This window comes from Brienomyrus brachyistius, chromosome 14, assembly GCF_023856365.1.
Source record: "Brienomyrus brachyistius isolate T26 chromosome 14, BBRACH_0.4, whole genome shotgun sequence".
NCBI classification, from domain to species: domain Eukaryota; kingdom Metazoa; phylum Chordata; class Actinopteri; order Osteoglossiformes; family Mormyridae; genus Brienomyrus; species Brienomyrus brachyistius.
In genome coordinates, this window is record NC_064546.1 from 17,548,935 (window position 1) to 17,576,685 (window position 27,751).

Sequence of the window (27,751 nt, forward strand, 5' to 3'; positions counted from 1 at the left end):
ACATTATGGGTGACATTTGGTCCCCACAATGAAATATAAACCTAATCCACACACAGGCGGCAAGACACACACACAAAAGAAAATAACCGGCAATACCATGGGATATCCCCATTTATGACCTGCAGGTACTGGAGTTTTGTGGTGTATTAACACCCACTGAAGGTTTGCGGGGGTGCACTGGGCACCATACCAGTTCTTACCTAGTAGTTAATAAAAGCATGTGCTGGAATTACATGTACAGATTCTGCAATAAAACTAATTTGTTAAAATTACTTTTTGAGTGATGTAGGTATTGATTTTCGCCTTCAGGTAATGTTTCTTTGGTCTCCGTAACCAGACAGTGTCACCTTATAGTTTGATTTGACATGTTTTTATGTATTCAGCTACTTGAATGTCCCTTTAAATTCTGTGGTGGGGGGGGGAGTGGTGGGTAAAGGAACAGAGGGAGGAGGGGAGCAGAGAGAAAGGAGGGGTGTAGAGGGTAATTTTAACAGAGAGCTGGCTCTGGTGAGAGAGGGAGCGAGCAGGCGGGCGGTCGGTCGGTCAGTCGCTGTGAAGCGCGGTCTCATGGCCGTACCGCTCGTCTAGGGGGCTCCTTGGCCAGCTGCCCCAACAGAGGGGGGCCCTTTCCCCTTTTCTCCCCTTTTCTTCTCGCAGCCGAGGCATGATTGCAGACCCTGCGCAGATCGCCGTGCCTCTGTCGGCCCCTGCGCACCCGGAAGGAGCCCAGGCAGCGTCGCTGACCTCCGAAACACACAGACCCGTGAGTGCCACCCCCCACTGCTCCCCTTCCCTCCCTCCCTCGCTAACTCAGTGGACATAATGCTAACTGCATGAGTGATCGCCAGTGTGGCCAGATGCTGCTTTACCTCCCTATCTCTCATCCCTCACCCTCCCATGCTGCCTGACCCCCCCCCCCCCCCCTACTCTTTTGCTGCGGGGCGGAGGACAGGCCATGCGTCAGTAGCAGCTGTCCTGCCGTCTGAGAGTGTGGCAACCCCTCCCCTGGGCCCAGACCCTGTCAGCTGAGTGTATGTGTGTGTGTGTGTGTCTATGGAGGAGCATCTGTGTGTGTGTGTGTGTGTGTGTGTGTGTATTTCTGTGCGCGTGGATCAGGACCCGACTGCCGCCTCTGGGGAAATGTATCACACAGTGCAAGTATGCACGGCTGCTGAGGCGCATTGGCTGGGGAGCCCACCTTCACCGGGGGGGGGGGACCTGTCGATGTCGCGTGATCTGGATCCTGGACCTGGATAGCAGCTGGGTTCTGTCTGGTGGCGTCACGTAATCCGTGGGCCTAAGTTCCACGTTCCTGAGGGAAGTGACTGCGCACGCTAACTCATTTCTAGCTGAGGTTCTGTGTTCTGCTGTCCGGATCACCTCTAACAGGAGTTACAATTTACACTGTGCATCTCTTAGGGTGAATGTGGCTTTAGTACACATTGCTGTTTTCCAGCTACAGGGCCGTAACTGACCATGTAATGCGCCCAGGTCGTCCTCCCGGAGGCTGTGTCACTCCCGTGCCATTTCCGAAGGGTCGGCTAATGGCGGCAGGAGATCTAGTGCGAAATCCTGTCAACGCCCAAAGCCATTGTCCCGCTTTGTGCATTACGCCCTGCCCACCCCCACTTTCCAAGCCCCACCCCAGATGGGATTCCACAGCAGTCCCAGGATTCCCTTTTGTTGTCACTGTGGAAATGGAGGGTGAGCGGCAGCTAGACAGTGTGCCCCCCCCGGCCCACCACCATATCATTTTGTGCCCCCCCACCACACACACACACACACACACATACACTACATGCCCCTGCCTTTTTGCATGCCAGCCACGGGGTAATCTTTCGCTGGGCAGTGCCAGCACGCGGTGCCAGTTTGTCCCAGCAGGCCGGTGTGTAGGCGGTGAGTACTTCCAGGTTTCCCCTTGTATCCCATTTCGGAGGAATTGGAATGAGATGTCCTTCCCCACTTTGTGACTCTGCTTACTGGCATTAGTAAACACTGTGCTCTGTGTGTGATTCTGCTTTGCTTACTGAAGCGACAGTGTGACCATTCCCCTTTGGCGGATGAGGAGATTTCCGTATCAGTGCTGCGTAACTGGGGGGGTCGGTGAGGTGCCCACCGCTGCCCCGTGCCTGTCTGTTTAGTCATGACTCAGATGTTGGTCAGGTGGGTGTGTGACTCATGCAGTTTTGATGGTGCCTGTCTGCTTCTCTGGGTCTGCTGAGCTGATGTGAGCTTCAAGGGTCAGTGGTTCTGCTTTTCGCATCTGGAAGAGGGTGGCCATCGGTACCGGTTAGAACAGGGGTAAGAAATGGAGGCCAGTGTGGGTGCAGGTCTTTGGGATGACCTCTCAATCAGCCAATCACAGTGGGTCCCCAGGACTGGAGTTGAGAACCACTGCTTTATTATTGGCTGATTGAGAGGTCATCCCATAAACCTGCACCCACACCGGCCCTCCATGGATCAGGTTTCCTACCTCTGGTTTAGGACCTTATCCACAATCAACCCTCTACTTGCTCCTCCATGAAGTCTCTCCCGGGGGGGTGGGGGGGTGGTTGTTTTATTTAGTGGAATTAAACTTGATGGGGTCAGTGGGCAGTGATGGAATGGTACGTCGCTATTTTGGGGTTTTATTTTGTCTAATGGAGTGATAATTAAGATAATCGGGCGTTTGTGTCATTGTTGGAAGCCGTGACTGGCTGCTGACCTTCATGCTTGGACGTGCTCCATGTCGTTATTTATTTTAAGCGCCTTGCTGCATCAGGATGTTCATAAGCCCAGAAGTTCTCTGCCGTAGCTCCCAGCAGCCGATAGACGGACATTTGTCTGTGGAACTACCACCAATGTCAGCTGTTTCCTGCTCCCTTACACGTCTTTCTAGGGACCTTTTATCAGAACGCTATAGCTACATCATCAGTCTGACGAGAGGCTGCAGGGGGCGGGGGGTGTCCCTAAGGAATGACCCCCCCCCCCCCCCGCTGCAGTGTGGGTGCTGATGACAGCGGTCTTGCGTTCCCGTCCTGGTAACCGACCCCAGTAACGACCCGGCCATCTGTGGGAGGGCGGGGACACAGGAGGAATGGGAGACGGGGGGAGAGAGTGCGATACAGCCGGTTGTTATGGCGACGTCTCCCACCTCAGGCTGCCTCCAGCTCCTGCATTGTGTTCTACGGCTGCACGAGAGGCTCGGAGCTGGGGACCGGCCGTTCCGATGGTGCCCATCTGCTGCGCAGGTTTAGCATGGCCGGCTAACTGCTCTTTCCCAAAGAATTCTTCCTCTTTCTCCCGGCCTCACTCTCCTCTCGTGTTTATTTTTGCCCCGGACGCCATAACGGCAGAGTCGCAGTAGCGCAGAGAAGCGCGTAGGGTGGCTCCTCTAGCTCTGAAAAGATTCCCGGTGGTCCGAACCGCCCACCGCTGCAGGAGCAAGCACCCGATTTCAGGGCGCCGTCGGATTTGCCAGGACGTGGATGTGACTGTCCTGGAGGGCATTTTGATGAAGGAGATATGAGCTTCTCCTTAAACTGTTTGTAACTGGGACCATAGCAGCAAACTGCACATAACAACACATGTAGTATCACGGGCTGGCTTTGGACGACGTTCCTGTGGGTCAGGATGAGCTTTTTTTAGTCATTTTTTTAATATGCTGTAGTAGTCTTTGGGGTAGGAATGTTTTGCAGTGGGTCTGTCGTAATGTTTCTGTTATATCTCTCTCTGCTGCCTGTCTCTGTGTGTTTGGAGGGAGGGGAGGGGCAGGCTAGGAAAGTCCTGTGTTCATGCTCAGCTCCCTAACGCCTGTTCTGAACGCCGGTGTGCAGAGCCTGGTGGATGCCATGCTCCGGAAGAAGGAGCAGAAGGATGCCGAGCTGGACAGGAAGATCGAGGCCCTGAGGAAGAAGAACGAGGCACTGATGAAGAGGTATCAGGTGCGTATTTGCGGCTCCGTGGGTTGGAAGAGCCTGGCTGGTATCCAGAGGTGGAGATTTCAGGTCCAGAAAGTACAAATCTAGTCCAGGATTTTGTTTCAACCAACCAGTTGAGTACTCTTACTTGTGACTCTTTAAGCTCAACTGGTTAGCTGGAACAAAATCCTGGTCTGGATTTGTACTGTCTGGACCTGAAATCTCTACCTCCGCTGGTATCCAAGTGAAAAGCCACACTTGCTTCTCATTTGCTGATTTTCATATCAAGAAAATTTTCATATCATATCATTTTCATAGCAAGAACTTACATATAGTATATAGGATTACATGTGAAAATTCTGAACAGACAGGGCTGTTGTATCCTAACACAAAAACTGTGTAATAAAGGCCAAACAACACAATATGAACACAATACTACAGTGTGAATCACTGGTAATGCTACACAGTTAGTGATTTATCATGCTTATTTTATTTCAGGTGAACCCTGCAGGTTTAAGCATAAGCTGTGTTTTTGTTTCATAAATCGTTTATTTCTGAGTATAAAAAGCATTATTCCCACCAGAGATCAGCATCACTGCCGGTCAGCTTCTTGCAGATTAGAGAAGCTTTTGCAGATCTGTTTACCATGCTGCCTGGTTCACATGCTTTCGCTAGTGCAAGTAAAGGCTTCGGTAAACCACGAGCTTCAAGGGGGCTCGTCTGAGCTGAGGCTGTGTTTGTTCTCGACAGGAAGTGGAGGAGGACAAGAAGAGGGCGGAGCAGGAAGGCATGGCTCTGCAGGGCCGTAAGGGCAAGGCAGAGGACCTGACCATCACCATCAATAAGTGTGCTAATGTGAGTGAGGTGGCAGCTCAAACAAATCTGATCTGCAGCTGTTCACATCCAAAGCACCATGCGAACACTGTACCGGCAGGGTCTGGAAAGCAAGTGCATTGACATCATAGGCGTATATGAGCTGCTAAATGCCTGTTTCTGGAACAGGAAGGACGCGTCGTCACAAAGAAACCTGGGCCTGGTAGCCAGCCTGCCCCTCGGGTGGCACCTGAACCCATTGATGGAGATTTGAACCCATTCAGCGCTGGGCGAGGGAAAAGGAGGCAACTGTTGGTCACCACCGGGGGCAGCACCAAGGCAAGCAGTGTCTCCCCCATGGGAATGTGCTGGATTCTCTTACGTTTCCCCTAAGCTACTCTGAGAGGCAACAATGTATGAATACAGAGTAGAGGCCTTTGGATTCTGACATCATCCACGGCCTTTTGATTGACTGCTGGATGGTGGTTCCCTTTACTGGTCACTGTCTTGTTTTCATGCTGGCCAACACTGTTAGCACGAGGCTCTCACTGTTTCTAGGGCAGGAGGATTGTAAGTGAGAGGAAGGGGGCGGGCCTACACTCAGGCCCCGGGGGCCCCAGGGAGCCTGGAAAAGCTGAGGAAGACTCCAGGATGGTCAGTGGAAAACCTCCCCAGAGCTTGAAAGGGGACACGCAGACACAGGTGGGCTGGTCACATGGCCTTTTGGGTATTCCACAGCAGACATGAGCCTAGCCTCATGGGAGGGGGCAGCATCATTTTGTGATGAAGGAAGACTTTTATCAGGCAGATTATGGGTGAAGCGCTGAATTTTGTGGTCTCGTCTGGCCTTTTGTTTGTTCCTCAGTGACACTCCTGCTTGCGCAGATGCTCAGCATGTCAGACATGGGAAAATGCCCAGCGCCCTGGCCCAGACAGACAAGAATTCGGGAAACTGGAGGAGAGGTGGGGGTCATGGATTGGGAGCCCCACCCTGTCTCTCCAACAAAGCCCAGTCCTCTAATGAATATTCATAATTAGTATTGTGGGCCAGAATCAGCAGAGGGTAGAAGAAAATAGCCCCTCCCATTCTTCCATTAGTCCCACCTACCAGCCCATAGTACAACTCAATTAAGCTGCTGACTCGCATTTTAATGTCATTAACAATCCCTGACCTAAAAACACCCAAACATGCTACGGCGTTTTAAAGGCAGATCAATGTAAAATAAGAATAAAATGTTTGCAGTGACTTTCCTTGCAGGATTTTATGTATTGTTTATTTTTTTTTTTGAAAATTTCTATTTTGGATCAAGTCAGAGCTGAGTTGGATCATTTGTCTTTGGGAGTTTAACTGGCCTGTTTTGTTTAGAAACTCCACAGGCCAGTTAAGTGATCTCAGCTTGCGTATGGGTGGGGGTAGACTGACACCCCTTCTATTTTAAAGTTCCCCCAGATACGGTCTTTGGCACGAGGCTTCTGCGGGGGGCTTTCATCGCGTGATTCAGCTGTTTTCAGTAACATCGTTCAGCGCCCGAATTTGCTGAAAACAGAAAAAAGTGAAGCTGGTGTGGAAACGAGTCATTTGTACTTTATTTTTTCACTCTGCTTGCCCTTCGGTGTTTTTGGAGTTCAGCTGGGCTCGCTGATCCTGTGCATGGATGTGGGTGTGTGTGTGTTCCTCCCAGTCCTCTCCTGGAATATTTTAAATGGGCAGGGTGGGGGTAGGGTGGGGGCAGGGCAGGGCGTGGCTCTGCTAGCTCTCGTCGTCATGTGCTGCCTGACGACCGATTGAGTCACTATAAACACGGAGAGCCTCTCAGTTCCTGACCTGAAAAATTCTTGGGCGTGTGCCTTTTCAGCTCATTCCGGTCACGCTCCAGAACATTCTGGAAGGGTGTGAGTGGCGCCATTCTGTTGGGGGGGGGGGGGGCGTGGTGCTGAAGGCAGCGCCTGAATTCCTGTACGTTTTGCCCAAATTTATGAAACCAGTTTTCCACTGGATATCTGCTGTCTGCTTCTGTTACCACTCAGCTTCAGTGTGGGAACTAAGGGGCTGAAGTTTGAGTTGGCCTGGCCTGTCTGCTCCTAACCGCCGCTAATAGCTAACGTGCTCATCTCCCCCCACCCCGCCACAGTGGAACAGAATGGTTTAATCTAATTAGCATTTCCCAACGTTTTGCATTGAATGGGCTTATTATCGGCGCAGACGGGGATGAGTTTGGCAGGAAGCCGCGGAATGGCTGTAGAAAGGCCGTTTCTGTGGTCTGCCTGATGGGGGTGCAGGGTTGGCCAGCAGTGCTGTGACGGCTGCAGGCTGTAACTCGGATGCCGGCCTTTATCTCTGGTGCCTTCTCTTGACTGAAAATTGGAAGGACATCTGAGGTCCTTTGTAATGTTCTCCCTGCCTCCTTTTCTGCTCCCGCTGTGTCCTCTGCCCTGGTGTTTACTTCTGCTATTCCTGGGTTTAACCTCTTTTATCGAGAACGATTTTATTAGGGGAAAACCCACATTATTTCACACATGAGAGCTGTGATGGATGGAAGTCATCTGTGTTTGTTTACTCCTACATAGAGCTACATAGCAGTTTTAAACATTTAGGTACAGCAGCTCCATCTACAGAACTCCGCACAGAGCAGTCTAACGGTGAGCTTGTCGGCTTTGTCCACAGGGGGGCAGTGTTGAACTCTGTGTAGACACTTTCTTCCCTGCAGGCAGTTTGATTTGTCTCACCATTTGGATCTAAGTGCATGCTTCATCTCACCTCCATGTTTGGGTAAAGCAGGCTATGAAAGGCCATCCGACTTTTTCCATTAGAGTCTGGGCACAAAACCAGGAGAAAGACTCCTCATAGCCAGAACAATAACTGGTTTTTCTGTCGTGGTGTGTATGGCTATTGACAGAGATGGATAGTTCAGGTCCAGAAAGTAAAAATCCAGACCACGAGTTTGTTACATCCAGCCAGTTGAGCGTTTTGTGACTGACTCTTCATACTCAACTGGTTGGTTGAAAGAAAATCTCGGTCTGGATTGTTAATTTCTGGACCTGAACTATCTACCTCTGGCTAATATTTGCTCGTTACTTGTCTGGCTTGTTATTTACTTGTAAACCGAATGTACGCTGGTGGTAATTACCAACCTGAATGTTGACTGTTGAGAGTGCCATGTGCTTTGAGCGTGTGTGCGTCACCGCCTCTCTGAGATTTGGAGAGGTCACCAGAGGACACCTGGCAGCCACGCCGTGCGCAGTGTCTTTCCCTGTTTATGCTCGTCTTACATTGTTCTCTCTTTCTAAATTAAAGCACGACCTTCAGTGACATCCACTGCAAAACATGCCTTGTATGTGTAAAGTTGGTCCCTCAATGAAATGATACCCGGCATCTATGTGTAACGTTTTTCCTCTGTCTGCCTGCCCGCGTCTCCTGCCTGTTGGTGTTATACCCTCTCCTTCTGGAGGGCAGGGTGGAGGTGACTGTCTACCCCCTTCGTCCAACAGGATGGGGATTTGGTGATAAGGACCTGGATGAAATGTGTTCTCGCACTAGTAAATTAGGATGTTGCCAGGTCCTCCTTGTGGCTCCGCTTAGCTGCAGGCCGGAATTAGGTCAGAATCTGTGCTGTTTAATGAATCTTTTTGCACCTTGAACATATCAGGCTCTTTATATGGGCGCACACAGTATGCAGGTTGACTCACGTCTGACGTCTCTCAGCTTACATGTTGCCCTGTTGGCAGGAAACAGTGTTTTTAATGATGAGAAACAAAATGATTCAGGTGAGAAATGGTAAGTAACTCTCTCTCTCTCTCTCTCTCTCTTTCTTAGGAAGATGCTGGGAAGCAGGAGCCACACAGCTCAGCGGAGGCCGAACACAACCCCTATTACCAGGTGAAGACGCTCGTCGGCTTACGTAACCCCCCTCCCCCCCCCCGGCGACTCTATCAGTGAAGTGGCACAGCCATCAGTCCCCCCTCCCCCCAGATACAGTCTGGTTCACTCACAGTTTGTTCATCAAGTCAAATGTGTCTTCTGTTATAATCTGAGGTCATGAGCGCGCACACACACACACACACACACACGTAGGGTATACCTATGCTTATGGGGCCCGCTCATTCACTTCTATGGGAAAAATGCTAATGCTAACTATGACAACCTTAACCCCCACCCTGCCCTAACCATAACCATAAGTAACCAAGCAAAATATGTGTCATTGTGTCCCCATAAAGATAGGTATGCCCGCTCGCACGCACACACACACACACACAGACAGCTCTCAGGTCTATGCAAGTGTAAGTGTGTGTTGGGGGGGGGGTGCTGTTCATGCTACCACATCACTGCGTCTTTTAAAGGGAGACCTACTGTGCCTGGCTGTTCTCGACCTTGGTGACGACTTGTTCGCCATGGGGCTGCTCTCTGGTGTGCGTGTCAGTTGGTCTAGGCTGCAGAGGTGTATTCTGGGAATGTTTCTGTTTTTTAACCCCCCCCCCCCCCCCCCCCGTGTGCTGCTTTCCCTTCCAGCTGAGCTCTTAATTATTCGGCTGGGATGAATCACAGAGTGTAGGTACTATTCATCAAATATTACTGTCAGGACAACATATAACAGTAGCAGGTAAAAGAGAGCTTTAGATCAGTGAGGTTTAGCTGTTATAGTTACCTTTAAGTACCTTTGTGCTAATAGTATATCAGTTTGACGACAGAGGGAGCTGCTGAATTTAGAATAGTGTTTGGTCAATGGCCAAAGGAAACTAAATAAAGATAATTATGTTCAGCTGTAGCAAACAAGAGTCAGCAACCAGGCTGAGGGAGCCATGTTTATGTTCCCGGGTCAGAGAGAGGTTGTCTTATTGCTCAGAATGTTCCGGGTGCTCATGCCGCCCTGGGAAACGATGGTGTGCCGTGTTTGTTTGCGCTCCAGCTTCACCTGGAGGCCGGCGGAAGCCGCTCTCCCTGTAACTGTTATAACCGAGGAACTCCCGCCGGGGCAGGAAATTGAAAAGGCTAATTGGAGGGGAGGGGGGGCGATCCGCAGGGAGGGATGCTTGTTTACTGGCCTCTGATTGGCTCCTTGACTTGGAGGAAAACACAGCACCCAGTTCTCTTGGTTTCTCCTTGCCCCCCCCTTCTTTCTCCACCTGCATGCTGGGCTACTATGAGATGGCCAAGTCAGTGAGACAGCGAGAAGCTATCTGAGGTCGTGTTGGCACGACTCAGAGGCTCAGCGAGGTACAGAACGTGGGCTGGGCATGGCTGGGTCTCACAGCTGGGCCCTCACAGCTGGGCCTCAGACAGCTCACACGGTCCAGTAAGGGCAGGCACTAGTGGATCAGAACTGGACACGTACTGTATGGGACTGCTGAGTGTCAAACGTGCAGAATAGCCTCTTAGCATGCAACTGATTGGTGGGATGACATGAACAAAGAGAGGAATCGTCGGTGTTGTCAGGGTCTGCGGTGGTCCACTCGGCTCAGGTTCGCAAGATTCCTGTATTTTATGCAGAGATTTGGCCACAGGGAGACATGGAGCGCATGTGTGTTTCTGTGTGCATGGAAAGACCGGCTCTGCTTCAGGGCAGATCACATCAGTGTGTCCACAAGAGGCGCTCTACAGAGTGTAACGAAGGCTTCTGATAAGCGACCTGAAGCTGATGATGCGCGAATGAGGACATTGAGAGGCAAAGAATTCCTTAGTTAACCCCCCCCCCACTCCACCACAGACAACCCTGAGTAGCCCTCTATTTCCTCCAGTCTTTGACTATGTTCTTTCAGCACAATTTTGTTAGTTTTTCATGTGGGACATACATGTGTCTCTGCCTTGTAGGGTTTTCCTGTATGTAAGTGCATTTACCAAATGGGGTTGCAGCTTCTGCAAAAAGCAGCCCCGATCACCACGAGCAGAGTGAGTGAGCGCCATGTGCGTCCCGTTGGCAGGATGGCCAGGGCTCTGGCCGGCAGGCCCACACGGACCTCACCGTCCCCACCTCCAAAGAGGAGCAGCTGGAGTACCTGCGTTGGAAGAAGGAGCGTGAGCGGATCGACCGAGAGCGCGTGGAACGTCACAAAAATGCCAAGGGCCAGTGGAGGAGGGCCTGGGACATGGACAAGCCAGAGACAGGGTAAGGCAGGCCTCCAGAGACAGCGTAAGACAGGCCTCCAGAGACAGCGTAAGGCAGGCCTCCAGAGACAGCGTAAGGCAGGCCTCCAGAGACAGAGAAAGGCAGGTCTCCAGAGACAGAGTAAGGCAGGCCTCCAGAGACAGAGAAAGGCAGGTCTCCAGAGACAGAGTAAGGCAGGCCTCCAGAGACAGAGAAAGGCAGGTCTCCAGAGACAGAGTAAGGCAGGCCTCCAGAGACAGAGTAAGGCAGGCCATCACTGACGTCCATTTATGTTTGTGTGTGGCCCTTAACTTTAATTACCAAACAAGAGGGTACTTCTTTCCCTCTTGTGCACTCTCAGCATCCTCATGGAGGTTTGTCTGCCTTGTTAGCCCATGAGTGAGTCTGAAATGACCCACTAAAGTGGAAATTTGCATGTGAACAGATCGTGTTACCCCAGCTGCCTGCAGTAGCGCTGCAGTGAGAAATGACCTCGTGGATTGAAACATGAGATCTGGTTCTTCTCGCTCTGATTTCTGGTTGCGTATCTTGTCATGCCTCGGGGATGTAGTGTCACCATGGCACAAAAAACTATTTCATGCAGCATTTCTCTGATTCATCCTTAGGTTCCTCCAGTTCAGAGGAAAAAGATACTGTATTTGTACATGAGCTTACCCTTTACCAGTTACCCTGGTGTCAGTATGTCATCAAATATGTTGATTGCATTTTAGCACAGTGAAAGTACTTGACTATGGAAGGCCAAACTTAAATGAAAACCTTTTGAAGAACGCAAAACACCTCCCCTCATTCCTTTCACAGCAGGGATGGGCTGCATTCAAAATAAATAGCAGATTCACCCATTTATAGAAGCTGCAAATTTTACAGGAGATGTTCGGGTCAAGTGCTCCGATTATCAGCCACAGCAGATATGACTGGACTTGAAGAGGACAATTTGATGTGAAAAGCTTGTATGCCTGCCTGTATGTCTGGCCAGCTAATGGAAATACTTTTTTTTTTACAACCATCCGTTAAGTCAAGTGTTATCATCAACCAAAAGCAGCATGTAGCGTGAATGAAAAATAAAACGCATATGGTCATATTTGTGGGAATGAATAAACATCTGTACTTTGGATGATGGGGTATGGATCCCATATCTGCTCTGTTGACTCTCTCTTTATTACATTGATTTTCACAAGACTATTGAATCATTTCATTGGGGGGGAACAGGGCTGACGCACTAGGACTGAGCTGCGTTTGGTTACTTTATTAACACCCAGGAAAGTCACTTACTTCTGTCACACTCTGTTTGCTTAATTTCCTCTGGTGATGGAAGTATCACATCATTTCAACCTTCTTGGTTTGCATGTGTGTGATTTTGTGTATTATTGGGTCTCAATAATGTAATAAAACACTGATTCTTTTTACATTGTGGGGACATCTTTCCAGGCCCCACAAGGGAAAACCCAATTTAATAAAAATCTGTGACTGCAATAAAAAAAAAAATTGCTAAAGGTCTTATATTTTGTCTGGCTCCTTATGGTTAAGGTTAGGGCTGCTTAGGTTATGGGGTGATGGTTCTCATAGTTGAGATTGGGGTTATGGGGTTATGCCCATAGAAATAAATAGAGTCCCCATAATGATATGAATACTAACATCTGTGTTTGTGTGTGTCTGTGTGCGTGTGTTTGTGTGTGTGGTCAGGGCAGAGCGATCCTGTTTAAATACAGAGCAGATCTCTGCCACCTGACAGTGCTGTGATTTTATTGAGACCCGTTCCTGTGCTCGCCTGTTCAGTTCCCGAGACACAAGCCTGTGAGAGAGATGCCTTTTACAGTAATGCTGTAGAACCTTTGTTCAACTTCACTTTATGAAGGTGTCTTTCTGCTCAATGTCTGGAAGCTCTCGGCCGTGGATTAGTGCACTGGGACTTCAGCATGGGATAGCGTTTGAATAAATAGATGCTTAATGTGAATTAGAGCAAAGGGACGCGGAGTATTTTTAGCATGGCTTGAAATGCCTTACCTTATTTGGGAAGGTTTGATAATGCTCCAGCGACTTCCCAGATGAAGGAATGCTTCATTTGTCTACGCTTCCTTCTTGAATATTAGCTGGAGAAGCAGCCCTGGGGGGGGGGTTAATTTGTTCCTGCTGGGAGGCCCCTTAGTATTCTTGCTAGCTACTGTTGCTGGTGATAATTTACTTGTGATTGTTTTTTGGTCTGCAGGCTCCGGGAGAGAGTTCATGGGGAAGTTGATCGTGGAAGTCAAGGCAGAGGTGAGGGGTGGTCTGCTGGGGAAATCACAGTGCTGAACGTTGCTCACTTGCAACTGACTTTGGGGGGAGGGGACTAGCTGTGAAACTGAGCATAAGCACCCCCATTTTTGTCATTGTCTGTGAAAGATAGGTCACCTGGGTTCACTGTGCCCCTGTTCAACCTCCGCCATCTTTGTTGATGGCGCCTCGCGACACGTTTCTCCAGCGATGATCTTTGACAGGCCTTCAGTTTCACTGTCCCCCTGGGGTTTGGCTCTCATTGTCGCCTTTGGCGGAATCTGTGGCTTGCTGGCGCCTCCTGAGCCTGCAGATAGCACCACAAACTCTGCGCCCCAAAACCATAAGGCCTACTGATGTCTGGTGGCACTGTGACATCATCATATGATCCTTCCGAGGGGGGCGGCTTGTGGAGGTTTACTGCACAGGGGACCAGTCACTGATCCCACAGGGTCTAAGGCGGGGTAGGATTATAAAGCCTGCATGAAATATCCTAGCTGGACCTGTGCTCTTTTTCCTCAGGAGGAAGAAATGTGCGACGGGGTAGCCTGAGACCGTACGCGGAGTCGCGGGGTGAGTGCATGTCGAGCAGAATGGAGCCGGAAACGGCACAGCGATGACAACACAATCTGAAGTAATTATGGCTTATGGACCTGGTGTTTAATTTAGAGCAGTGTTTCCCAGCCCGGTCCCCGTGGACCCACAGATGGTCCACATTTTTTGCTTCCGGTCCTCACGTCTTTCCAGTAACTTTGGCTGTCTGCAGGCCCCCAAGGACTGGACTAGGGAACAATGATTTAGCGTGTTTATAATCCCAGGATCTACACTAAATCAAATCCGTTCTCTTTTCTTCTGCCTATTTACTATAAGCACCTTCTGTCTTAATCCGTATTTGGCTTGTGTCGTAGGCCCCCAAGCATATCTGTGAAGCTTACATAGTCTTTTACTCTTTTTTTAATTTGCAAACATTTCCAGTAAAATATCTTCCATAATATTTAACACATTAATGCTGATGAGCTGCGGAAGCCCTGGATTTTAGGGTTATGATAAATGATTACCTGGAGCCACAGATCCTCCAGCATGCATAGCATTACCTAAATTATGGATACTTTTTCAATCAGGCCGCTTTCCCCTTATGAATTATTAAATTGTCCTTATGCCATTAGCTGTTGTGACACCTGGGACGGCACTTTAACATTATTATGCATTATAAATGAAAAGCGTTAATGGTCTGCATATTCTCTTTCTAAAGATGCCCACCTCCCGACATCAAAGGTCTCCGATCTCCGATAAGGGAACCCGCTCTTTGTGTTCTTTAGCTGAAGCAGGTTTGGCAGGTTGAAGTACAATTAAAAAGAATCAAACCTGTCTGCATTAATCTGATTTTTTTTTTTCAGTTTGTATGTTGGAAAAAGCCCCCATAAAATGTAAAGTGGTGATTATACGTTCTGGCCTGACTGGTGTTCTCTGGGGTGTCCAGGGCATCGAACCCGGGACAGGGGGACGAAGAACCTGCAGGCTGTCAGCAGCAAAGCCAAGGGCAAGGATCGTCTGACAGGAAGAGCTAGGAGGTGAGATTCTGTAGATAGAGGACTGTGTCCTGGGGCCCTAGTCACTCCTTGGGGGCCACACTTCTTGAACAGGAAGTCACCAGTGGATGGAGAGGGTGACCAAGAAAAGAAGACCACCCTGCCCATGCTGACTGTGCATAACACTTCATGGAGAACACTTGTCCCATGTTCACTTTCTGCCTGAAAACTGGTAGCAAGTTAAATGAGGATTTGTCTGAATATGTTTTTTTTTTTCAGATGTTTCCCAAGATTTTTATCCTACAGTAGAGAAATGTAACATGTCGCAGTTTCTGATTCACCATGTCGATGGTGCAGAGCATACAGGCAGTACTCCAGACTGCAGGCCAAAAGCGGGAATGAGACTTTAGTGCATGAAGGCGAGACCATTAACATGGAAACGTGGTGTTTTATCGAAAGCGTGTGTTCAGCTTTGCTGTGACCTCACAGGGGTGCAGGGGAAATGTTCGGTGACCTTCACAGCAATGTGCTCTGTACTTCACTTGCTAACGTGGAATATTTGGCTTTTCAGATGGGATGCCAAGGAAGAAGCAAAGAGCCCACAGGTTAGGATTATCAGTCAGTTGTCTGCATGTTTGCAGTGTGCTTTGTGATTCGCTCAAATGGGAAAGGGCACTGTGGCTCCAGCAAGAAACCTTGTTTGATTACACTGGTGCCGGGACACAAAACTGCCTTCTACCATAGGATTGTATCTACAGGGCAGTCAGTTTTCTTCCACAGTGAGATCATGTGAAAGTTTGTCAGCAAGCTGTTTGACTTATGTTGAGAATTTGGATCATATCAGAATGTCCTCCCCCACACATTTTTGGTATTTATATCTCCAGATCCCAGAGAATTTTGAGGAGTTCTTAGAGGAACTGGATGCCTATGGAGATGCTGACGTCGAGGATACCCATCCTGGGGCAGACAGTGGAGATGGAACTACGAGAGATAAGACTAGGGATACAGTATGTGCTGTGGGGACTGTTACGGAAGACGGTTCCAGAGGTGTAAAGGAAGCCACTGTTCTAGATCAGGACAGTGAGTCAGCTTTGAGAAAAGGAGAAGAAGAGCAGGGCCATAAGCCAGCCAACCCGGAGGCCTTGCCCCAGCGAGAAAAGAAGGTCCGCTTCTCCGCAGAAGCTTTGAAGGGCAGCGAATGGTCAGACGAAGAAACCCCTGAGCTGACCCTTCCAGAGACCCAGGAGGACGGCCTCGATAGAGCCCTGCAGCGCACAGACAGCCCTCCAGGGGGCGCCGACTCACCTGGGCTTCAGGGAGACCATACTTCAGGCAGGCCTGAGCAGAAAAAAGGTGTTTGCCTTCCTGAGACTCCCAGAACTGGAAGGTCTGACAGCAAACCCAGTAACGTGGTCACAGCCAAAGTGGAGCCAGTGTCCCACCCTGTGGACGACGACTCTCCGACCGCTCAGCCCACGGGACATTCAAAGGGCAGTGCCAGCAAAAGCCCAGGTAGCTACCATCGCCATTCAGTGTGTCATGCTGTCCTTCCCCCAAGAGAGCAGGAGTGGCCGATGCTCTGTGTGTCTCGAGGCCCTGACGTGTCTCTCGTCCTCAGGAGAGAGAATTGACGCTGGGTTCTCTGTGATGACCACTGACTGTGAGGCTCCTCACGCTGCTCACAAGAGCAACACTGAGAAGGTGAGGTGCCAAAGGTGGAGGAGCTTTCAGACCGACTCGCATCCACCCCCCCTCCTCAAACCAGCCGCGGTGCTCCTATAATCTGGGACGACTGTGCTGTGGTCTCTAACAGAGCATTGCTGAAGGGGGCTGAAACGCGGACTCTAACGTGATATTTAGCTAACAGTTTAATGGTCTACACATGAAGAAGTGAGTCCAGGAATGTCTTTAAGAGAATGTATCCACGTGGATGGCATTGAGGACCTCGCTGCCTGTTCACAACTGCATGGTTACAACCTTTTGTTTTGTTTTTCTTCTAGGCAAAAGAAAATGGGAAAATAGTTTGAAAGTGAAGAAGAGGGGTCTTATGCACTACGCTAAGGAACTGATGCACTGTTTTGCACAGTTGCTTAAATGTCATTGACGGGCTTGTGGAGAAAAGTGGGAATGAAAAACATTATCACAGGCGGAATCAACGCACAGGCAGTGCTGTAGTGGTGAAGAATTAGTTTTGCTTTGCTTTCTGGAGTATTATGTATATTGTAGATTAATCACATTACGGTTAATATATTTCACTGTTGAAGTGTATGAGAAGAACCTTGGTTTTGCTCTTTATTTACTTGAAACATTTACATTCATATATGACCCGGGTTTAGAGAATGTCACACTTCTCAAATTAAACTTAGAGTTGGGGAAGTCATTATTAATATTATTACACTGTAAACTCCTGTTTTTCTTAGGGAAGTTACTATAATACTGGCTCTCAGTTTTTGTGTTTTTTTTGTGGATTGATTTACTACATGTGACACAGAAACTCTTGTGTTCATGTAAGCAATCAGCGTTTCAAACATTTCTATGTGGTTTTTAAGACTGGATAGATTAGCGATAGCCTTTGCACATAAAATAGTCTATTTATTTGTGTTTGAATTTCGAACACTTTTGACTTTTTTTTTTTTGGAATTCAAGGTTGCTTATGGGCGTAAGTCCGTTATCTAAGCCTATAAATACTAATGATACTAATTGGATCCTTCATGTAGAGCCTCACAGTTATAAGAGAAGGCCGTCTGAATGTAGATGTGCAGTGTCTCTCGCCTTTTGTGCATCGGATCTGCTGTTCTGTAACTGATGAGGTTAGAATTGAGCGGAGAGATGCGGAGCCATGTGGGGGCAGCATTTCGGAGGAGCAGTGCTCGACCCTTTGGCTTTAGATTGCACAGCCATCGTCACTTTTAGTTTTACGTCCACGTGCAGTGAAAGCCTGTGTTGTAAATATTCAAAATGGTTGATTTCATTGCTCAGAAAGGAAAAAAAAAAAGAGATTGGATGTCGATATTTAAAAATGCACTTAGCGTACCTATTTATCTCATTATGGTGGCAGGGATGGTACAGTGGGGGGCACTCTTGCCCTCCTGTCCACACCCTGTGTGGGTGGAATTTGCATATTCCCATGATGCTTCTAGGATATCCTCCGGGTTCCTCCCACAGTCCAAAGACATGCAGGTAGGCTAATTGGTATTGCTAAATTGCACGGGGAGTGTGATTGCATGTGTGTCCTGGGAGAGGACAGCATCCCATTCCCAGCTTTGTGTCCTTTGCTGCCTGGGATAGGCTCCAGGCTCCTCTGTGACCTCCAGGATGAGCAGCTAGAAGAAGAGAAGATGAATTTATTTCATTATCTCTTTCACCTGAGATTTAATGGAGCCTTAATGTAAAAAAAGGAGAGAATGTTTGCTAAGCACTTTCGTATGACAATTCATATGCATCTGATGTATGTGGAAACCTGACCGTTTTAGGAAGAGTGGCGGAGGTTGGCATATGAACCCTGGAGAAAGTCCACAGCAGGCAGCTAGCGGCCAGTGCTGGGGTTTGTGTCAGTTGTAGCACATCATTACAGAGTGTGAATTAAATTCAGCGTGGAGCAGCGATGTGTCAGAGGACATGATTGCTAGCGTGACCACATAAACTCCATCAGCAGCACATTTGCACATTTGCGGGTCTTTAGATGGTCTCAGACACACAAAAGTCCAGGTACTGATTAGGAAATCGCTTGATCGGGCAGATGATGAAGACCAGCTGTTTATAATATCAATTTGGAAATTAAGTGTCACAGCTTGATTCTGCTCCAGGTGGGATTTGACCCACACTTGTGTTTCATCGGATGGTCAGGAAGTCGATTCCTTGGAGCGCGGGCCAAACCGTGGTCGTCATGGTGCTGCAGTGACAGCAATGGAGCAGACAGACACTTTGTAACGAAACCCCTCCCAAGGGTCACAGTGTGCATTTGGTTTCTGCTCTCCTGGGACACAAATGACACAGCTAAGTGATCCTACAGGACTGATGTGCCCGATATTAATCCCAGCAAAGTCTGAACACGATTTACGGGCATCATTGACTTGTGTGCACTGTTACCTAAAGTCCTGTTTCGCCCCGTTTGTTTTCACTGGGTCCTCGCTAAATGTTTGGCTGTGGAAACCGGAAAGTAGGAGTGTATCTGTTACCATTCTGCCCGCCAGTGTATCTCCCCAAATCAAAGGGCACCATTGTCATTTGCCTGTGTAGTTAAGGCGGCTGAAACAAGTTCAGTTTTTTTTAGTAACGCATACATCTGTTTTGCGTAAGACGTAGTGCCTTTGTTGTGGTATCTTTCCCTCAGAAGTACCTCAGCAACCAGCGACATAAAGAAATATATCTTATAGCACTGGATAACCTGGACATATAGCAGTGCTGGGGGAAAAAAACTCACCTGTAGGTCATGCTAGAGTCACATGACTGCTTCAGAGACAATGTGACCTGATGGCAGCCTATTTATTAGGTTCTTGTTTGACAGTGGTTATAGTATGCTGTTCCCAGGGCCTTGTTAAAACATTGAACTTCCTGTGTTGTTTTTATATATTAAAAACATATTTCTCTTTTTCCATTAACCGTCAGATTTGAAGGAATACAAATGTAAAAATTCTTAAACTATGTCGCTTTTAAAACACTTTACTGCTGATAACCCCTATTAGTGTCCCACTTTGTGTATGTCCTGTATGTGCTAATGTCAGTGTTTGGCTCTTGGTGTTTTCCATGTAGGTTTCAAAACTCAGCTGGCTAATTTCTTCGTCCCACCGCCCATAATCCCGGTTTACATAGTACCAAAAACACCACTAGTTTGAATAGAATCATGCCTTAGAAAATCCCATGCTGTGTGTGTCGGATATTGTGAATCATTCATGTTTTCATGTATGTGTATTTACTGTAGAATTGTTTAAAATAAAGTGTCTTGGTTATTTTCGCTGTGTTATCTGTGGAAATGGTACTGACTTAGACTGCAGACGACAATGTAATGTATTGCATCTTAATGTGAATCAGTTTGTTCAGGCCTGGAAACCTACATAATGATTAATAAAATAATAACGTGACCTTAATGAAATAGCACCAAGACCTTAGCTGAAACTGGTTCCTCATACATGGGATGGAAGGACTTCACAGTGGTGCCTAAAATGCAGAAACATCCAGATGGTGAGAGACTGGAGGGAAGGTGATTTGTGCGTCTGTGAGCGTCCCTCGCTGGTCTGTCCCAGAGCGTCACGCACATTCCTGCCCACGGCCCGTCACCTGAACCTGACGTCTACATCACCGCATCACATGCTGCTCGAAACTGCTTGGGAAACAAAATAGCTTACTAATTATCACTGATTAGAACGGGACTGTTAAAGCCCATCCTGCGGGCTATTTAAAGGCCGCGAGATGAGTAACAGCCTGCGATGGAGACGAAGCAGATCTTGAAGGATAGCCAGCCTACTAGCTGGTTGCCGTGGGAAAAAAAATCACTAAATACATCAGTATCGTGATGAAGAAAATAAACACAAGGTGCCACTGCTGTTCACTTATCTTTGTAAATACGGTGGCGTGTGTCTTAGTAACATTTTGAGGATGATGTGCTTTAACCAATGAAATATGTTCATACAGATTAAAGTGGTACCGGCAGCTGTCAGGCAAACACTATCACCAGTAATACTGTTTATCACATTTGGAGGCACTGTGTTTGCAGGCCACAAAGATGTTCTCTGAGGAGACTGTGGAACTGAGGATGTTTTAATCAGACAGGAGAGACGGCAGTAGGGTGCGTGTTAATTAAGCTGGCTCCATGTGGGAGTTGGGCTTGATTAATTTGAAGCCCTCGCACTGGGATCGATGCGCTGGAAACTCCTCCTTCTGCAGGCTCTGTGGCGGCGTTACACTTTTAATCACCTTCCCCCCCCCCCTATTCTCCTCAGCCCCTGAGCGACTGCAGCCAATCGTGAGCCACCGTATGGCAGGGGCAGACTGCACACATGCCAAACCATCTTCCCTCTTCTCGTGGTCAGAATGTGTTTATGACCTAAGAGTGTGATTCCCATTTCTATCTTATTATGCAACAATGTAAAATATCCTTAAAAGTGAAAGGGCCGAATGTTAGTTCTGGCTGGAGCGGATCACGTGAGATTACGTCCACACGCGACGAGCCCAAAAGGAACACGCATCCCGTGCAGTGCTGGCAAACGGAGGCCTGAGAACAGCCCATTTGGTGCCAATAGCTCATTTTACTCCTGGCAGGTTAAATTTCATAACAGGCTCAGATGCCACCTTGGGTGGAGGCAGTGCTCCTCCTGCACTGCTCAGCTGGTGCTTCATGCTCCAGTTAACCATTTAATTTATCACCACTGGACCACCGCTTCCAGTGAATTTCGTGTTTTTAGTCTTTGAATTGCAAAACGGTGGAGACGACACCCGATGGAATGACAGCTAAGCGACCGCTGCTTTTGGCCCGATCTAATTTTGCAGGTTCACCGCAGGGGCATTGTCTACATGATGGCGCCCTTCTCGTGGAATGGCGTTTCAGCACTGCGTTTGTTATGACCTTTTGGTTGCTATGTAACAATTCTCTGCACTGCAGGTTATTTGAGGCCTGCCCAAGTAAGGTCTTTGGTTCACATTGATAAGATTCAGAACCCGCTTATACCTTTCCCATGGAGCATTCCAGATTTTTTAAATTGGTTACGGGTGTGAAAAGATAGAGGACAAGACGCTTATCTCAAAGCTTTCAAGACATTTTTCTATATGATGCTGCATTACTTAGCTCAATTTGGGGGAATAACTTTGTACCACTTTGCACATTTTAAACACCTGCATTCCTCATGCCTCTTTCTGTAGTCAAACTTTCGTATTAAAAAAAAGATCCTATAGGAATGCAAGTTAGTTAACAGATCTGATCACTAATATGGCAGCATGCAGTAGTTTGGCTGTTTAAATCCTCTCTTGATATATCAGTGTTTCCCAAACTGTGGGGATGCACATTTTTTGTTTTATTGACTGCTTGGATCAGGTGCTCCGGAAACTGGGGTAAACCAGAAATGTGGATGTGTCCAGTATGCCCCATGGACTGGTTTGGAGAACACTGTGCTATATAATACATAGAAGAGGAAATTTGTTTTATGGCTCTGTGACTTTGAAGGCTCTGACGTATGTGCATGGCTTTCATTGGTCAGCTGCGAGCTGGTCTCGTCAGAATATCACTTGATTGGCCGACAATAAGTATTAATACTTGCCATGTTGAACGCGCACAGAGCCTGAAAATCTACAGATCAGTCATATGCGTCGATGCTGCCCGGAGCCCTGGGTGACCTGCTTTCCCATGTGAAGCTTCTTATAGGGTGTATTTCCTGGGGTTTTTATGCTGCGTCTGTGCACATTGTCCCCTTTTGTTCCGTGCCCCTGTAGTTTAGGCCTAAACATAGCACATTACGCCTGGCAAAGAAAAGAAAAGCCACGAAGAGTGTGGACAGCTTTTCTGACACACAGTCTGGGCTGCTTCAGCTTCCTGTGAAGGGCAGCCGGGGGGGGGGGGGGGGGGGCTTCAGAGCCAGTCTCTACACATGCAACACTCTTTTGCAGAAATAAGGGAGCTGAGGTGGCGTCTGTCACAGCAAGAGCAGTAATCACCAGTGACACTAGACACTTTTGGCACCTTCATATTTAATTAGAAGGTGCTGCAGAGCTGGGAGGGTCGTGGAACGACCCCTCGGCTTTGTCTGCCTCCCTCTGTTTCCTTACAGAGAGAGCAGTTTAAGGGACTCCAGTACCGAAGTATCAGATGGACCAAAACTATACAGCATGTTCAGCATTTCCTGCAAATATCTCCTACTCTAAAGCCACTCTTACACAATTGCAATCAAAGTGGCTTCATTGCTGTGCTTCCTGCTAAATGATGATAACATATTGGCTGTTAATTGGCAGGTTTTATTCTCGCCTACCCAGGAGAAACAGCTTCCCTGTGTTGTTCCCTGATTAATAAATGTAGTACCTATAATTCTTCCCTATCAGAAACTGAGAAAGCTGTTGTGCTTTGGCTCCACCCTGTACCACTGTATCGATGGTCTACGCTCGGCACTTCACCACCACCACTGGACGGCGCAGACTGCTGCAGTTCGATTGGTCTTTGCGACATCTCGTGTCTCCATTTGCCGTCTACCATATGACAGGAAGCACTTTTCAGCAGACAGAGCTAATAGCTTCCTACTCCTTGCCTCTGGCAGCTCATGGCCATAAAAAGCTCACGCAGCCCGTAAAAATGCCCTGGACTTAAACCAGCCTATCAGTGATAGCTATACAAAGTAAAGGTTGTCATCATCTTCTATTATAGAGCCTGAGATAACATGTCAGTAATTCTCTTACTTTGTGGTGACAATGCCTAATTTAGTTTAACAAAGGGGACTTTCTGTTCAGAATATTTTCTGCATTTTGGGCATGTGACAATATCGCAACATGCTGGTATTCGTGCAGCTTGAAGGTGTCCCAATGTCTTTGTGCCCGGCTGTGCGATACTTTCCAATCTCACAACACTCAGTTTACGAAAATAAGCAAAAGGTTTGGCTTGCAGAACCAGAATGACCAGAAACAGTTTGTGGAGATGTAAACGGTTGTGTCCCAGCCAACAATTCAGTTCTAAAAGTGTTTCCCGTCAGCGAAACTTGTCACAAAGCTAAGTAAGCCAAAAAGACAGTTTTCACTGTGCCGTTCAGTGTGTTTAACTTGAAATCATATGCTAGAGTAGCCTCTTTTAGCCTTTCCTGCACTCTCTCTCTCTCGCCTGTTTCCTCACTCGCTCACACACACCTACATACATCCATTAAGGGAAAAAACACTGTGCATGATGTTGGTACTGAGGTCAAGTAAAAAGCCAATGGGCTGCTGAACATTTTCTAGACAATTACTGCACGCTGCTTGCCCTCAACAAGACCGAATACCCCTCAAATGGGCCAGTGGCAGAACGAAAGAGGTGTACCACCAAGTAATCTTGTGTAACATTCTCCTCCTTTTACAGTTTTTTTCCCAATCAATAAGACCTTCATATGCTATACGAAGAATTGGAGCAAAGTGCAAGCTTGGCTTTTCTATAGATTCACTAAAAGGTGATGTGACTCGTGAACAGGGCACTTTCCAGCTACTGTTTCTGGCTCTTCAGTTTCTGCTGTCCATCTGGTTCTAGAAAAACAGGAAGTAACTGCACCAAACAGTTTTGCGGCCTCTAGTTACTGCCGGTGCAAAATACGATTTCCTTTAGGGTTTTGGTCTCTGGGGTAATAAATTACTGTGAATTAGTTTTCAGAGTATTAAGGTTATATAATTTGCCCTGTCTCACAATAATATCATCAGCTTCGTTCCACTGTTATCTAATTCGTCACTTCTTTATTTTTATCCAATTCGCCCCACGACCACGGTAACCAGTTAGAGGGATTGTGTCCAGTATGTCCGCTTCTGCAAACATCGCAATGGAAGCAGGTATTTCTAGTTTAACCTTGAAGGTTTGTGAGTATTAACTACACAGCTTCACCTCGAAGAGCATGTTTTAAAGAAATTTATAAATTATCGTCATAGCCCTAAATTATCCAAACAATTTACGGAAATGTATAAGAAAAAAAACAATGAAATTCGCACGGTTGTATAATATCTGTAGCGGAAACATACGACCGTCCCATACATAAACCACAAGAGTAGAGTTTAAACAGGATGACTAAAACATCGTCACAGATTACATAGCCCAACCTTAATGTTGTTTTTTCCGTCGGTCACCCTTAATATGTTTCCAAAATGTTGTAAACATTTGAGAAAATTCTTATGTGTCTATTTGTGGTTGAAAAACAACTAAATGCTGTTTAAAACAAAAAAAAAAGCTTGTAAAAATGTATTGTAAATTGTATAATGAAGTCTGTAATAAAGCAGCATTTCGTTTTTAACGACGTTTATTTAGTCGATGAGATATGTATATATATATACTGTACCTACTGTACATACTTTTCTTAAAAACTCTAGTTTGACTAAAACTTCTATTCAGGCTGCAGCATGTACAGTGTCTGCCCTATATACAATACCAAATACAGTACATTTACATGTTTCTATGCACATACCTGAGCGGAAATCATACAGGGTAGTCTAGGCCGGGAATTCTGATTAATTAGTAAAAGTGGAAAGATTGAAATGAACCGCATTAATATAGCGCGTTCTGATACATATAAATAGCTCATTAGGGTTATGGCTCACTCGCCATTGAAACGTTTTTTTAAACTGCCTGTTATTTACAAGGTGTGCAACCCGAAGCTTTCGCTGTTAATATATTTATGTACACAATATATATATTATTTGTTTGTTATAAGAATAAGAATGTAGATCGAGACCTTGATGTCGGCTGTTTGTAACAAAAGATACATATAATTTAAGGCAAAACACAAATGCAGTGGCTTATCAAAGTAACTGTCACCTTTGAGAAGCGTTTATAAGTAATTTTTACTGCCTTACATCATTCGTATAGTTGCTTATGCGTAATCAAACAATTGCGATTGCGTTTAAAGCCGGCGCATTTCCCCGAAGACCGTCCATGTCCTCAGACAGCGGTTGTTTTCGGGAGACCCTTGTATTGTATCCGACCTGCGCGGTGCGAGGCTTTCGGACACTATGGCACCTTTTTGGGCATGGTCAATGGTCGTGCCCCTCTGCGGTCTCTTTTTCATTCGTGGTAGCAGCTTCCGAAAAGCCATCCGCAGCATCTTCGTATGCATCAAGTTGTAGTCCACTGATCGGCCTGGACGCACTTATCTCTTTGAGTGTGGATGCCTGTGCCCCAAAACTACTTGACGGGCTCCGGTTTTCCATTTCATCCTTCCCGTCATTAGCAGTCTGGGGCGCACGGATGCCTTTCCCTGCTGTGCCCATCTCTGGGGTCCCCGCTGCCGTGTAGCTGCGTCCGTTGTGCTGCGCTGCAGGCTCAGCATCTCCGCTGTGTGAGATAACGGTCTGCCGGGCGATCCTCGGCGCCCAGAGGCGATGTTCTCTTTGCAGGTTCGTCGCGTTCGTGATGGTTTCATTCAGTGCCATCAGGTCCGTCAACGTTGAATTGGCGTCTGTTGAATTGGTGCCGGGGCTGTTATTCATGGAAAGGTTCGCCAGGGATGTGACCGTGGGCGCTTCGGTTCCTCCAGGCGATGAGGACGCGGACGTTGGTTTCCATATCAAACTGTAATAAATGGCTAAGATGATGGCAGCCAGGGATACTGATAACACGTACGCGAAAACGGTGGCCAGTCTAACCCACTTTTTGTTGGTCTTCGCAGCCATCTTCGCCTTTTTGTCCCCAGTGTATGTTGCAGGTTTACCTCTTTCCATGTTCGGCATGAAATCCCGCTCCCTCATGTTCCCCCTGTTTTTCCCCCGATGCTCCACCGACCCCTCCGTCTTGAAGGTCTTTGCTGATCCACAGTCCACGAATAAAACAGCTCTTTGTGCAGGAAGAATGAAATAAGACGACAGACACGTTTGGCTGCAAAATTGATTTTGCGCTCATTCAGCTGGCCCTAGAAACCACCGCAGCTTGTGTTTTAAATCCTCTGCAGCACACCATTTCTGCATACAATCAAGCGCAGAATTATTATTTTCTCATTTTTTTTTGGGTCCGGTATCCAAGACAGTTCTTTTATTCCAGCTCCATGGGAGTAAAAGCATAAAGGATCCGCAGTACAAGATTTCATGTGATTTATCAGACCGATTAAGTGAGATCATAAGGTGCACAACTGTCTGTCTTATCCAACAAATGAAGTGGCTGCCTCAGCTACAAACAGAGAAAGGGAGGCGGGTAAGGGCTCTTAAAGGGGCGGCAGGGACGAAGCAAATGCGTTTGCTAATGGGAGAGCATCTCCTTCAAGACCACAATTTATGGCCATGGAACGACAGAAAGATCCTTAAGTGAGCAACCAAAGTGTTTTCTCCTTCCGTTTTACTTAAGTCCTGTAATTTTATGTCGCATTACACCACTTGATAGTTTGCATTTGTACCCCTAATCTAAGTAATATTTAGCCACAGACCATAGGAGAATTTTGGCATTATGCAAGATTAAATGCTTTGAAAATCTTGACTGAGCATAAAATGATTTTAGAAGTACTTAAGGCTTATCGGGAAAACGGTTACTACACTGTCAGAAAAAGATATAGTCCTGGTACAGTTTTGTTCCCCAAGCCAATGGTACAAAAATGTTCCTCAGAGTCCATTTCTGTACCTCACATTAGACTAAAAGGTACCTTTACCTACAACTAGGGTACAACTGGCAGAATCTTGAAGGTACAACCCCAGTGAAAAGTAACAGTACCCTCAAAAGGTACAAATTCACATTTTTTCTGACAGTATATGATATTTATTTTTTTTTAAAACGTGGCTTCGACTTTAATGATAATAAAAAACAACTACAATAATAATACTAACATCTTTACAAAGCTTCCAATTTGTTTTCTCATTTAGTACATTAACATTGGGGTCCTTCTAACAGATTGGGATTTATGCTTATCATACTTTACCAGAGAATTATTGCATATATAGCTTGCGAACAATAGTTGAAATCAATATTTTATAAAGACCCCTTGATTTAACAGTGCAGTGAATGTTAGACTTATGGTGCATTTGTAGTTCATCCCGTAGGCCAAACTAATTAACTCTAAGCCAGTGTTTCCCAATCCGGTCCACAGGGACCTGCAGACACTCCATGTTTTTGCTCCTACCAGGAGCTGGGAGGGAGCAAAAATGTGGACTGTCTGTCGTTCTCCGAGAACCAGGTTGGGAAACACTGCTGTAAGCCAACAACAGTTCAGCACCCAGGACAGTGACCTCAAGCAACATGATGTCTGTTAATGTCGATATCAAACTAATCTAATGGGAGGTTCGGCATATAGAACAGAAGAAAGGATTTTGATGTTCACGCTAGGTCACGGCGCGGCATGGAGTGTGCAGCTCAGAGACTAACAAGGGTTTTTTGAACTAAACAAAGAATATTGGGGAAATGCACAAAGAAACAGGACTATGAGGGGGTCAAAAGCAAATGGGGAAAACAAGAGATAACTACAAGTAACAAATGTGAGAAGCAGGTCAACACCAGGAACAGAACTAAGAGACCAGGCAGTATGACATTAGCAAACCA

General features: G+C 47.1%; 2 protein-coding genes across 4 annotated transcripts; one reads left to right on the top strand and one right to left on the bottom strand.

Annotated features, from left to right (window-relative positions):
- Positions 1-482: 482 nt before the first annotated feature.
- Positions 483-19,541, top strand: LOC125707478 (coiled-coil domain-containing protein 9B). Of its 3 annotated transcripts, none has more exons than XM_048974683.1 (14): positions 483-763; positions 3,816-3,923; positions 4,650-4,754; positions 4,902-5,051; positions 5,271-5,414; positions 8,527-8,589; positions 10,629-10,813; positions 13,017-13,066; positions 13,586-13,636; positions 14,544-14,634; positions 15,164-15,197; positions 15,477-16,104; positions 16,211-16,293; positions 16,593-19,541. In XM_048974683.1, the coding sequence occupies exons 1-14, from the start codon at positions 665-667 to the stop codon at positions 16,617-16,619; spliced, it is 1,818 nt and encodes a 605-aa protein (XP_048830640.1). In that variant the 5' UTR covers positions 483-664; the 3' UTR covers positions 16,620-19,541. The 3 variants fall into 3 exon arrangements, with proteins under 3 accessions (XP_048830640.1, XP_048830639.1, XP_048830641.1); XM_048974682.1 differs by lacking the exon at positions 483-763 and adding an exon at positions 3,102-3,230; XM_048974684.1 differs by lacking the exon at positions 483-763 and adding an exon at positions 3,252-3,606.
- Positions 19,542-24,518: 4,977 nt separating this feature from the next.
- LOC125707480 (uncharacterized) lies at positions 24,519-26,413 on the bottom strand. Its single transcript, XM_048974685.1, has one exon. The coding sequence runs from the start codon at positions 25,978-25,980 to the stop codon at positions 25,267-25,269; it is 714 nt and encodes a 237-aa protein (XP_048830642.1). The 5' UTR covers positions 25,981-26,413; the 3' UTR covers positions 24,519-25,266.
- Between the last annotated feature and the right edge of the window lie 1,338 nt (positions 26,414-27,751).

Coding starts and splice junctions, on each gene's coding strand:
- LOC125707478 (XM_048974682.1), top strand. CDS start 3,117: ATGGCGACGTCTCCCACCTCAGGCTGCCTCCAGCTCCTGCATTGTGTT. Junction 13,637..14,543: donor ACCGTACGCGGAGTCGCGGG/GTGAGTGCATGT, acceptor TGGGGTGTCCAG/GGCATCGAACCCGGGACAGG. Junction 16,294..16,592: donor ACAAGAGCAACACTGAGAAG/GTGAGGTGCCAA, acceptor TTTTTCTTCTAG/GCAAAAGAAAATGGGAAAAT.
- LOC125707480 (XM_048974685.1), bottom strand. CDS start 25,980: ATGAGGGAGCGGGATTTCATGCCGAACATGGAAAGAGGTAAACCTGCA.